The sequence below is a fragment of the Balaenoptera physalus genome (assembly GCF_965194825.1).
Source record: "Balaenoptera physalus genome assembly, chromosome: 8".
In the NCBI taxonomy this organism is placed as follows: domain Eukaryota; kingdom Metazoa; phylum Chordata; class Mammalia; order Artiodactyla; family Balaenopteridae; genus Balaenoptera; species Balaenoptera physalus.
Genome location: NC_138887.1, coordinates 46,636,978 through 46,649,803, shown reverse-complemented (window position 1 = coordinate 46,649,803; position 12,826 = coordinate 46,636,978). Strand labels below are relative to the sequence as shown.

General features: G+C 38.6%; 1 protein-coding gene and 1 pseudogene across 3 annotated transcripts in view; both read right to left on the bottom strand.

The window, feature by feature from the left end:
- Nucleotides 1–12,826, bottom strand: part of LOC309666475 (protein ILRUN pseudogene) — a 725,371-nt pseudogene that overhangs the window by 7,743 nt on the left and 704,802 nt on the right. The gene's annotated exons all lie outside the window — the stretch shown is intronic.
- GRM3 (glutamate metabotropic receptor 3) overlaps nucleotides 1–12,826 on the bottom strand; it is a 237,490-nt gene that overhangs the window by 78,389 nt on the left and 146,275 nt on the right. For both annotated transcript variants that reach the window (XM_082472476.1, XM_082472477.1), the window contains exon 3: nucleotides 6,545–7,400. In XM_082472476.1, coding sequence (XP_082328602.1) covers nucleotides 6,545–7,400 — 856 coding nt within the window. The remainder of the gene's footprint in view (nucleotides 1–6,544; nucleotides 7,401–12,826) is intronic.

The window sequence follows — 12,826 nt, the reverse complement described above, 5'->3', positions numbered from 1 at the left end:
CTCTGGGACAATATTAAATGCAACAACATTCACATTATAGGGGTCCCAGAAGGAGAAGAGAGAGAGAAAGGACCCGAGAAAATATTTGAAGAGATTATAGTCGAAAACTTCCGTAACATGGGAAAGGAAATAGCCACCCAAGTTCAGGAAGAGCAGAGAGTCCCATACAGGATAAACCCAAGGAAAAACACGTTGAGACACATAGTAATCAAATGGGCAAAAATTAAAGACAAAAATTATTGAAAGCAGCAGGGGAAAAATGACAAATAACATACAAGGGAACTCCCATAAGGGTAATGGCTGATTTCTCAGCAGAAACTCTACAAGCCAGAAGGGATTGGCATGATATAGTTAAAGTGATGAAAGAGAAGAACCTACAACCAAGATTACTCTACCCGGCAAAGATCTCATTCAGATTCGATGGAGAAATCAAAAGCTTTACAGACAAGCAAAAGCTAAAAGAATTCAGCACCACCAAACCAGCTCTACAACAAATGCTAAAGGAACTTCTCTAAGTGGGAAACACAAGAGAAGAAAAGGACCTACAAAAACAAACCCAAAACAATCAAGAAAATGGTCATAGGAACATACATATTGATAATTACCTTAAACGTGAATGGATTAAATGCTCCAACCAAAAGACACAGCCTTGCTGAATGGATACAAAAACAAGACCCATCTCTATGCTGTCTACAAGAGACCCACTTCAGACCTAGGGACACATACAGACTGAAAGTGAGGGGATGGAAAAAGATATTCCATGCAAATGGAAATCAAAAGAAAGCTAGAGTAGCAATACTCATATCAGATCAAATAGACTTTAAAATAAAGAATGTTACAAGAGACAAGGAAGGACACTACACAATAATCAAGGGATGAATCCAAGAAGAAGATATAACAATTATAAATATATATGCACCCAACATAGGAGCACCTCAATACATAAGGCAACTGCTAACAACTATAAAAGAGGAAACTGACAGTAGCACAATAATAGTAGCGGACTTTAACACCTCACTTACACCAATGGACAGATCATCCAAAATGAAAATAAATAAGAAAACAGAGGCTTTAAATGACACAATGGACCAGATAGATTTAATTTATATTTATAGGACATTCCATCCAAAACAGCAGATTACACTTTCTTCTCCAGTGCGCACGGAACATTCTCCAGGATAGATCCCATCTTGGGTCACAAATCAAGCCTCAGTAAATTTAAGAAAATTGAAATCATATCAAGCATCTTTTCTGACCACAACGCTATGAGATTAGAAATGAATTACAGGGGAAAAAACCGTAAAAAACACAAACGCATGGAGGCTAAACAATACGTTACTAAATAACCAAGAGATCACTGAAGAAGTCAAAGAGGAAATCAGAAAATACCTAGAGACAAATGACAATGAAAACACGACGATCCAAAACCTATGGGATGCAGCAAAAGCAGTTCTAAGAGGGAATTTTATAGCTATACAAACCTACATCAAGAAACAAGGAAAATCTCAAATAAACAATCTAACCTTACACCTGAAGGAACTAGAGAAAGAAGAACAAACAAAACCCAAAGTTAGCAGAAGGAAAGAAATCATAAAGATCAGAGCAGAAATAAATGAAATAGAAACAAAGAAAACCATAGCAAAGATCAATAAAACTAAAAGCTGGTTCTTTGAGAACATAAACAAAATTGATAAACCATTAGCCAGACTCATCAAGAAAAAGAGGGAGAGGACTCAAATCAATAAAATTAGAAATGAAACAGGAGAAGTTACAACAGACACCACAGAAATACAAAGCATCTTAAGAGACTACTACAAGCAGCTCTATGCCAATAAAATGGACAACCTGGAAGAAATGGAAAAATTCTTAGAAAGGTATAACCTTCTAAGACTGAACCAGGAAGAAATAGAAAATATGAACAGACCAATCACAAGCACTGAACTTGAAACTGTGATTAAAAATCTTCCAACAAACAAAAGTCCAGGACCAGATGGCTTCACAGGTGAATTCTATCAAACATTTAGAGAAGAGCTAACACCCATCCTTCTCAAACTCTTCCAAAAAATTGCAGAGGAAGGAACACTCCCAAACTCATTCTATGAGGCCACCATCACCCTGATACCAAAACCAGACAAAGATACTACAAAAAAAGAAAATTACACACTAATATCACTGATGAATATAGATGCAAAAATCCTCAACAAAATGCTAGCAAACAGAATCCAACAACACATTAAAAGGATCATACTCCATGATCAAGTGGGATTTATCCCAGGGATGCAAGGATTCTTCAATATACGCAAATCAATCAATGTGATACACCATATTAACAAACTGAAGAATAAAAACCATATGATCATCTCAATAGATGCAGAAAAAGCTTTTGACAAAATTCAACACCCATTTATGATAAAAACTCTGCAGAAAGTGGGCATAGAGGGAACCTACCTCAACATAATAAAGGCCATATACGACAAACCCACAGAAAACATCATTCTCAATGGTGAAAAACTGAAAGCATTTCCTCAAAGATCAGGAACAAGACAAGGATGTCCACTCTCACCACTATTATTCAACATAGTTTTGGAAGACCTAGCCACGGCAATCAGAGAAGAAAAAGAAATAAAAGGAATACAAATTGGAAAAGAAGAAGTAAACCTGTCACTGTTTGCAGATGACATGACACTATACATAGAGTATCCTAAAGATGCCACCAGAAAACTACTAGAGCTAATCAATGAATTTGGTAATGTTGCAGGATACAAAATTGATGCACAGAAATCTCTTGCATTCCTATACACTAATGATGAAGAATCTGAAAGAGAAATTAAGGAAACACTCCCATTTACCATTGCAACAAAAACAATAAAATGCCTAGGAATAAACCTGCCTAGGGAGACAAAAGACCTGTATGCAGAAAAGTATAAGACACTGATGAAAGAAATTAACGATGATGCCAACAGATGGAGAGATATACCATGTTCTTGGATTGGAAGAATCAATATTGTGAAAATGAGTATACTACCCAAAGCACTCTACAGATTCAATGCAATCCCTATCAAATTACCCATGGCATTTTTTAAGGAACTAGAACAAAAAGATCTTAAAATTTGTATGGAGACACAAAAGACCCCGAATAGCCAAAGCAGTCTTGAGGGAAAAAAACGGAGCTGGAGGAATCAGACTCCCTGACTTCAGGCTATACTACAAAGCTACAGTAATCAAGACAATATGGTACTGGCACAAAAACAGAAACATAGATCAATGGAACAAGATAGAAAGCCCAGAGATAAACCCACGCACCTATGGTCAACTAATCTATGACAAAGGAGGCAAGGATATACAATGGAGAAAAGATATTCTCTTCAATAAGTGGTGCTGGGAAAACTGGACAGCTACATATAAAAGAATGAAATTAGGCCACTCCCTAGCACCATACACAAAAATAAACTCAAAATGGGTTCGAGACCCAAATGTAAGAGCAGACACTATAAAACTCTTAGAGGAAAACATAGGAAGAAGACTCTTTGACATAAATCACAGCAAGATCTTTTTTGATCCACCACCTAGAGTCATGGAAATAAAAAGAAAAATAAACAAATGGGACCTAATGAAAGTTAAAAGCTTTTGCACAGCAAAGAAAACCTTAAAGAAGACGAAAAGGCAACCCTCACAATGGGAGAAAATATTTGCAAATGAATCAACAGACAAAGGATTAATCTCCAAAATATGTAAACAGCTCATGTAGCTCAATATTAAAAAAAAAAAAAACCCAATCCAAAAATGGGCAGAAGACCTAAATAGACATTTCTCCAAAGAAGACATACAGATGGCCAAGAATCACATGAAAAGCTGCTCAACATCACTAATTATTAGAGAAATGCAAATCAAAACTACAATGAGGTATCACCTCACAGCAGTTAGAATGGGCATCATCCGAAAATCTACAAACAACAAGTACTGGAGAGGGTGTGGAGAAAAGGGAACCCTCTTGCACTGTTGGTGGGAATGTAAATTGATACAGCCACTATGGAGAACAGTATGGAGGTTCCTTAAAAAACTAAAAATAGAATTACCATATGATCCAGCAATCCCACTACTGGGCATATACCCTGAGAAAACCATAATTCAAAAAGACACGTGCACCCCAATGTTCATTGCAGCACTATTTACAATAGCCAGGTCATGGAAGCAACCTAAATGCCCATCAACAGATGAATGGATAAAGATGTGGTACATATATACAATGGAATATTACTCAGCCATAAAAAGGAATGAAATTGGGTCATTTGTTGAGACGTGGATGGATCTAGAGACTGTCATACAGAGTGAAGTAAGTCAGAAAGGGAAAAACAGATATCGTATATTAACGCATGTATGTGGACCCTAGAAAAATGGCACAGATGAACTGGTTTGCAGGGCAGAAGTTGAAACACAGATGTAGAGAACAAACGTATGGACACCAAGCGGGGAAAGCAGCAGGGGTGTGGGGGGTGCTGGTGTGATGAATTGGGCAATTGGGATTGACATGTATACACTGATGTGTATAAACTGATGACTAATAAGAACCTGCTGTATAAAAAAATAAATAAAATAAAATTCAAAAATTCAAAAAAAAAAGAAGATCCTGTTGTTTTATTTATCCAAATAATGGCCTTATTTTTTCACTTTTCTTTGCCATTTCAGACTCAGTCAGTGAAATGAAGGAAAATATTTTGCTTACAGAAAACACCTTGTAAAGGCTCTCTGAAATCCAAGAGGTTTGTTTCTATTAGCTGTTGATGAATGGATATATTTGTATATTTGCATACTAAGGAGTAATGAACTAGAATAACAGAGTTAATTAATACTTGTGGTGCATAAAGATAAATGGTTACCCCAAGGGTGGTCTGAAAGGGGAGAAGGATGCTAATCTTATTCATCTTTAAGAATTAAGTGCATTGTAGATGCTATTTATAGATACCTGAGAGTTCATTTATATTTAGAGTAAAGATATTCTTTTTTACTGACTCTGTGGTCCAATCTTATATTCTGGAGATGTCAGTGTGAACTGATCTGGGATTTTAAGATAAACCCTGAATTAATAAATAAATATGTGGAACACACACACAAACACACACATTCCTATATGGAATATACCTGTGGGAGTACAGGGCACAGGAAAGTTTTAATCTTTACCATTTACAGTGGTCATTCTAATGATAAAGATGGTATCCATCAGATGAATAGGAGGGAATACTGACATAATTGATCTCTGCTACTTTTGGCTCCCTCTGGGTAGAATGAAGAAAGGATGTGCAAAAATGCAGTCTGGTAATTTTTGTGCTTATTTTCAAGGCTAGTTTAGGGGTTAGAATTCTAGAATAGGAGCCAATTGTCATGAAGTCTTTTCTCAGTACTACCAGTGATTTTTCAGGCCATTTGACTTCTGAGTGATTATCGGTAATGGAGATGTGAGAACTGCCACTTGCTCCAATAAGAGTATGATTTGAGCATACAAACTTTCATGTCTTGGATGATAAATCAATTGAAACAGACTCTGCAGACTAGAATGATGCCCTAGTGGCATGGGAGATGATTAGCAATTTAGACAATGAAAGCATTTTATCATTGTAATATTTTTGGCATCAAAATCTTTTGTGCCCAATAATATTACTTACCATTTTAGAATTTAGGATTAAGCTAAAATCCCCAAAACTAGTACCTTAATGCACTGATATCACATGCACCTTAGAGGAGAATACAGTTCTATAGATTTCTTGCTTTTTATATATTAGTAGTGCATTAAAACACAGTGCTATATTGAGAAATGTTTAGACCATATTTATAAAGAAATGAAGGAGCAGCAATAACCACTTTGAATACAGCTTTGGATGTTCACGCCTGTATCAGAATGACTTCCATCAGTCTTCAGTTTGCTTAAAGTCAAGCTCCCAGGAAAACAGTTTCATTTCATAACATCATTTGAGAAAATCCACAGCTCTTAATACTGACATGGAAATGTTGCTGTACAGCAGAAGACATAAACTCAAATGCCTGGAATCACCATGCTGAGTATCTTTCCCTCTCCCTCCCTAATTAGGCTCTGGGAAAAGAGTGACTTTTTTCTCTCCCCCACTGAGAAAGTTATGAGACTCTTTTGGTCAGATCACCCAGAAGGAAAGCTTGGAAGTTCCTGTTCCTTAGAGAGTTGCCAATTCTGCTAAAGAAGATTAAATGCCCATATCACACGTGTCATATCCTACAGCTAATCACAAGAAAGTGAATAAATGTAGCATGGCCCGCATCTAGGCAGCTACCACAGATCAGTCCAGCCTAGGGGGCCTTTCAGTTTCATGTGGTGTACCAGCCAAGATATTCACTCAAAAATAAGTAAGAACATCAAAAAGCCATTGTATTGCATCTTGGAATATTTCACAGTTTGAACCCCTTCTGTAGCTCTGAAAAAAAAAAAAAAAGATTTCTGAGTCGGGGGCAGAGGTATTTGATTCCTGTTTGATTCACTGTTCGCACCATAGAAGATGAGTAAAGGCTCCTCGCTTACCTGTGAAGTTGATTTTCAGCAAGTAATCTCTGTACAACTTCTTCCCGTCCAGGATCCTCATGGCGTCGCAGAGCTTGGTGGTGTTGGGACAGAGGGTGCGCTGCATTTTGTGCAGCGCGTGGGCCATGGCGTACACCGCATTCACCACGAACATGATCTTGGATTCTTGCTCGTAGTTGCTGCTGTCGATGGCCAGGTGCTTGTCGCAAGGGCGCCGGTGGTTGTGCTTGTTCTGGAGGCTACACTGGAACTTCTGCTCCCAGAAGTCCCGGAACCAGGGGTTGCGGTGGTTGCTGTAGGGGCTGAGGCTCTGGAAGTAGCGGTCGAACGGGCGGACGCGCTGGGAGGCGAGCTCCAGCGTGATGGCGCCGTCGGCCACGTGCTCGCTGCCCTTGACGATGCTCTCCTGCGCGCCCCAGCCGTCGCTCGCCACCCAGGTGAAGGAGGCGTTGGCGCGGCTGGCGGCGGCGATGAGCTCGCGCGAGTCGTCGCTGCGCATGAAGAGGACCACGACGCGCGCGTTGGGCTTCTGCAGCAGCTCGCGGATCACGCTGTCGTAGGACTTGCGGATGTTGGAGCGACCCACCTTCTCCGCCGTGGCGATGCAGATGTTGCGCAGGCGGGCTTCCTGCTCGAAGGCCTCGATCCCTGTCTCCCCGTAGTCGCCCTCGGAGGCCACAGTGGACACGTAGGTCCAGTTGAAGAAACGCAAGATCTCGGCCATGGCTTTGGCCTGGTAGAAGTCGGGGGGCACGGTCCTGGCAAAATAATCATAGCGCGACTTGTCGCTGAGCTTGGCGCTGGTGGACGCGTAGCTTATCTGCGGGATCTGGAACAGCCTCAGTAGGTTGGCCACCTGGGGGAGGGAGACAGGGGAGGTACCATTTTTAGAAACCCAGAGGTAACTGACTGCACCTGAAAGATGAAAGATAGCAGGCCTTTACCCAGCTCCCTTTTCACCTCTAGATCGCTAAGCTTTTCTGGACGCTTTGCCAGATACTTCCCTGGATACTGTATTTGGGGTATTAGGGAATAGGTTCCAAGCAGGTAATTCAAGGGTGGGGAAAAGACAAAGAGAAATGAGAAGGGCACTCCTCTTTCTCTCCTAGACTTTATAATAGACGCTCTTCCAGGATCAGTCCTGTGCAGGTGTCCCAGTGAGGTTGTTTTCAGTTTCTGGGGTCCTCTTATAACTCAGTCTAACAATGAACTACAGTGAATTGGCCAAATTAGGTTTTTAGACAACTTGGCTGCGGTTGTATAGAAAGAGGCTGGGTGTTGTCTAATTCTCACTTCCCCCTCTTTTGCTAAAAACAGCAGTCTCTGAAAGAGTTTAATTTGGGAACTGTATGCCACATGGACAGTCCACATTAGACATTTATTATCTAGGTTAAGCCAAAAAAAAAAAAAAAAATTCATTTTTTTTTGGTCCATGCCAAATTTTAGGCATATGCCTTTCTAAACTTCTGACGAGCTTGACCAACATTTTCTTTGCCTTTTTAACATTTTGTTTCTGTTTGGACTATACATAGTCCAAGGATACAAATGCTATTCTTATGATATTTTTGTTTAAAAAGCAAATAAGGAAGTATCGAGGACCTGGTCAAAAAAAGAACCATTTACTTTAAAATGTTTACTTATTTCGAATAAAGAATGTAAAATTGTTATAATTTACCCATCAATAATATTTCACTGTTTTTATTTATTACAGAATAAAAAAGGAAAGTGACACTAGCGTATCAAGGAGCATTTTATGCTTAGAGTATTTGTGAAATTTATACATTTAAAAATATATACACAGATTATATGTAAATCTAATAATAAATTTGTTTTTATTTTTCCTGGCTACCTACCTCACGTATTCTGAACATTTCTATCTCTTCATTGACTTTAGTTACATAATATACTAAGTGGACTTTAATTGGAAACAACGTTGAATATTCCAATATACTCTATGAGTACTTTGAAATTTCCCTTCTGGAAATTGTGGTTTCAGGTTTATATTTGACATGTAGGAAGCACAGCTTGAAATAGGCAGCTGTTAGCAAAGAGCACAAGTAATATCAAACAACTGACAGCTGAGTCCTGATTAATCATCATTTCATCTGGCAACAGAAACCAACAGCCAAATTCATACACAGCCACGTGGCATGTTCTTAGATATCGGGCCTGTTATTAAAACCAACCCTTAATGTAGCCCAGAGCTATCAAAAATGTTTTCCGTATCTTTTCAAAACCTGGTACCTCTCACGTAACTACAAAGAGAACAGCAAGAAAATCTGGCGCTTAGTACCCAATATAATGCAAATTTAGGATCCATATATTTTTTGCATTTGGTAAAGGCTCTTTTTCAATATATATCCTAGGATGTGAGTGAATTTTGGGGAATGGAGGTGAGTGGATGGGTGAGTGGGTAGATGAAGGCTAGTATGCCATTTACTTTTTCTTTTCTCACGCCTAGACACCCTGAACAAAATGACCTCTATTGGTTCATTTGAACAGGGGGGTGTTGCTTGTTTACTCAGCCTGATTGAGATGGCACTGAGCCAATACCGTCATCACTTCTGTACTGAGTACCTGTCTTCTTTCGGATGCAAGTACCACTGTGGCAGACTGGTGATAAGAGCCCTGTCTGTGCATGGGGTTGGCTTGATTCTGGAGTTTCTGGGTGACACTGGAGAGGCCATCTCTTCTGGATGCTACAGTTTTCTAATCTTCAGGTTCTATTCATCAGGACCTGAACCCCTCAGGGAGGCAGAGAATGAAAGCACCTGAAAAATGCCCGGAGACATCATTTTCTGGCATCTAGGAACCACAGTGAAAGGGTCCTAAACTGCTGAAACTTTTTTTCTCCCGGAGGGATATGAGTAATGAAAAGCTGCTGAAGAAAAAAAGTTCTTGTCTTTTGACGGATAGGATCCTGTGGCTTCATTCTACCTCTCCAGGATATCTGAGAACAATTTACAAACAAGGCAGACTGTACAAGACAGGGAAGTAGCCATAGAATGATGGAAATATGGAGAAGATTGTCTGGACTGGGAAGGAGCCCAGTGAGCTGTAGCATGGGTGGGAAGATGGTGGGTTAGAATAAAACTGCAACTATTGCCATCATTTTAAGAGTAGTTATCTGATATACACACTACTGTATGTAAAATAGATAAACAATACAGACCTACTGTATAGCGCAGGGAACTATATTCAATATCTTGTAATAACCTATCATGGGAAAGAATCTGAAGAAGAATATATTTACACATATATATCTGAATCACTTTGCTACACATCTGAAACTAACAACTTTATAAATCAACTCTACTTCAATAATAAAAAGAATAGTTATATGTGTGTGTGTTTAATGAGGAAACTACAGCCTACTTTAGAAAAAGGAGGCATATTTAGTGAGCTAAACATGAGACTGCAACACTCATAAAGAAGTAAGTATAATCTCAATTGTATTACCTATATTAAGTAGCATGGAGCAATCATATAGTCAAAATTATGATGTTCAGAGTTACATTAGAAACACATGTGATGCAAAAGAATGATAGAACAAAGTGTTGAAGTCCTTTTGTCATGGTGAACTGTTCATTTTAAAACTAGTTTCCTTAGATTATAAGAGTAAAAATGCTTAATGTAAAAGAGTAAATACTACAGAAATCAGCAGATTATAAATCTCCCTTCCTTTCCCTCCCTCACCCACCCCAACCTGATTTCTAGAGAAGAATAAAGTTCTTTGTTTGGTTTGTGCATTTTCAAAATGTATTTATACTGTTGTGAAACCAGTTGCTAATGTGCTGGGTATTTATGTGTATATTTTCTCCTTTGATATTCACAACTGCCTTTTATGATGGATATTGTTTTCTCCATTTTAGAGATGCACAAACTGAGTTCTGCTAGATGAAGAAACTTGTTCATAATGATATGATTAGAAAGTGAGGGCAAAATCAAGATTCAGAAGCAGGTCTTTTGACCTTAAGGACCATGGCTGTCCTCTCATAACCTCCTGTCTGCTGTCTTCTGTGTGACTTCGAATGTGAGGTCTGAAGCCCAGAAAGACACCCAAGTAGGAAGAATAGGAGGGAGGAACTGAAGCAATGTTGTGGTTTACTCCATGGATCACCTAATTGCTATTAGGAGCTTCCTTTTTAACATAAAACTTAAAACTAGGGTTGGGGGATAGCCAGATAATTGTCAGCTGGGTGTTTCCTGTCTCATTTGCCTAAAAACTGGGTATCTGAAATGTTCCTGACTTGCTTTACTGGCCATATGGTTTCTTCTGTGAAACCATGAAGAAATAAGGGGACTCCTACATTGGACATCATTTTAAAAATAAAAGATCATTTTAGGATGGGGAAATAATGTGGACTTTTGGAAGAAAGTTACCCAATTATAGTTTTAGTAGGAGTGGAGGAAGGAAAAAATATCTAGTTATATCCTTTAGGAAAAAACCACTTTAAAAGTCGAGATATACTTCTCATGGTTAGAAACTCTAATAAAAAGGTATATAGCTTAAGAGCAATATGAAGACTTAAAAAATAATTCAGACAACACATAATAGTCTCAATAAGACAGAAAAGACAAGACGTCCAAAGAAGCCACTGGGTTGCTAGGCTCCAATGGGGCATTTGAGTGTTGAAAGAACTAGTGAGACGATGAAAGCTGTAGGTGTGTTAGGTCCTTGGGCGGCCTCGTGGACAACATAAAAAATTGGCAGGAACCTGTGAGGATTAAGGAGACTAAAGCACAGAATGTGAAAATGGAGTGATTTTTGTTGTTGTTGTTATTTTTTTAAAATTACGTTTTAGGAGAAGGTGTGATGAGAAGAGATAGAATCACTGGATGGGAGAGCTGGTTCCAAAAGAGTGAAAGAAAGACACTGGCCAGTGTCTTTCTTGCTCCTTAGTGAGAATGTTTCCTAATCTGGAAATGGTGAAGCAAATATATGAAAAAGTTCTCTCACACCCAAGTAGGAGAGAAGACCAAAAGAAAAGCCCATAATCTATTAAGTTTGCCTCCAGTTCTGAGCCCTGGAAGAAATTGCAGATTAAATTAGATAATCATTATTAATAATTTCTGAGAAACCAATAATGGGAGGACTGTCAGAGGGTAAAAATGGAGGAGTAAGGGCAAATTCAGCAAGTATAAATCAGGAATAAATATAAATCAATAACCATGATACAGTTTGGTAATTTTCTAAAATAGAGTTTCCAATAGAGAGCAAGCAGGCACTTAGAAATGAACAAGACAGTTACAAGGAATCAGCATGGATTCACTAAGAATGAGTTTCACTAGAGTCTTTTCAACATTAGTTGAACCATTTAGGGAGGAGTTGTAGCCATGGCCTGTGACTTCAACAGGTATTGGTGGCATTACTTGGACTCTTGTGAAAAAGGGAAAATGATAGGAATTGGATGAAAAAGTTAAATATACTAAAAGAGAACAGCTTGGAAGAAAGTCTGTATGAGGTGGTCAAGTGAGATTAAATTTTTATCAATGACTTTGGAAAAAGATATAAATAAGATATAAGATCATTACATTTTAGAGCTAGAAGAAGCCATGAAGATAATCTAAGCCTTTTACTTTATAGGTGAGGAAACTGAAGCTCACAGAGTGAAGTGAATTTCCAAAATTTACACAACCAATAAGCAAAAATTTAAGATTAGAGCCCAGTCTCTGGATTTTTCCAAAGGTCTAGTCTCCTTCTCTGGCAATAAGGTGGTACTACATAGGGAGAGATGTATGTTTGTGGATTTAAGTTAAAATTACACAAGTGAAGAAAGACTAAGAAAACTAGGGAAAAAAATGAGGATACACATGCAAAGTTGAATGTTGCAAAAGTCCACCAGAAATCCAAGGGGGGCTAAAGTCAAAGAGGGATTATTAAGCGGTTTGCTCTCTTTATATATGAATTTAGATCTACTGTTGTAGATATATTATCTTCTTTAATCCTCATAACAATCTTATGAGGCTGATACTACCATTATCCCATTTTACAGATTGAGGGACTGAGGCACAGAGCACCTAGGGATCCTGCTGAAGAGCCCCTAGGTGATAGAGACAGGATCTGATCCCAGGCATCTGACACTATGCTCAACTTCCCACACTTATTCGATCCATTCCGTAATTCAAGCTCTTAGCCTCTGCCGTATGGGATTCCTCTCATTACAATATAGCAACGATATATTTCAAGTTATAGTATGTCTGTCTTTTTTCACTTCTCAAGGCACTAACTCCTTGATTGGAGGACCATGAGCAATCATTCCTTGTTATCAAAAGTATACT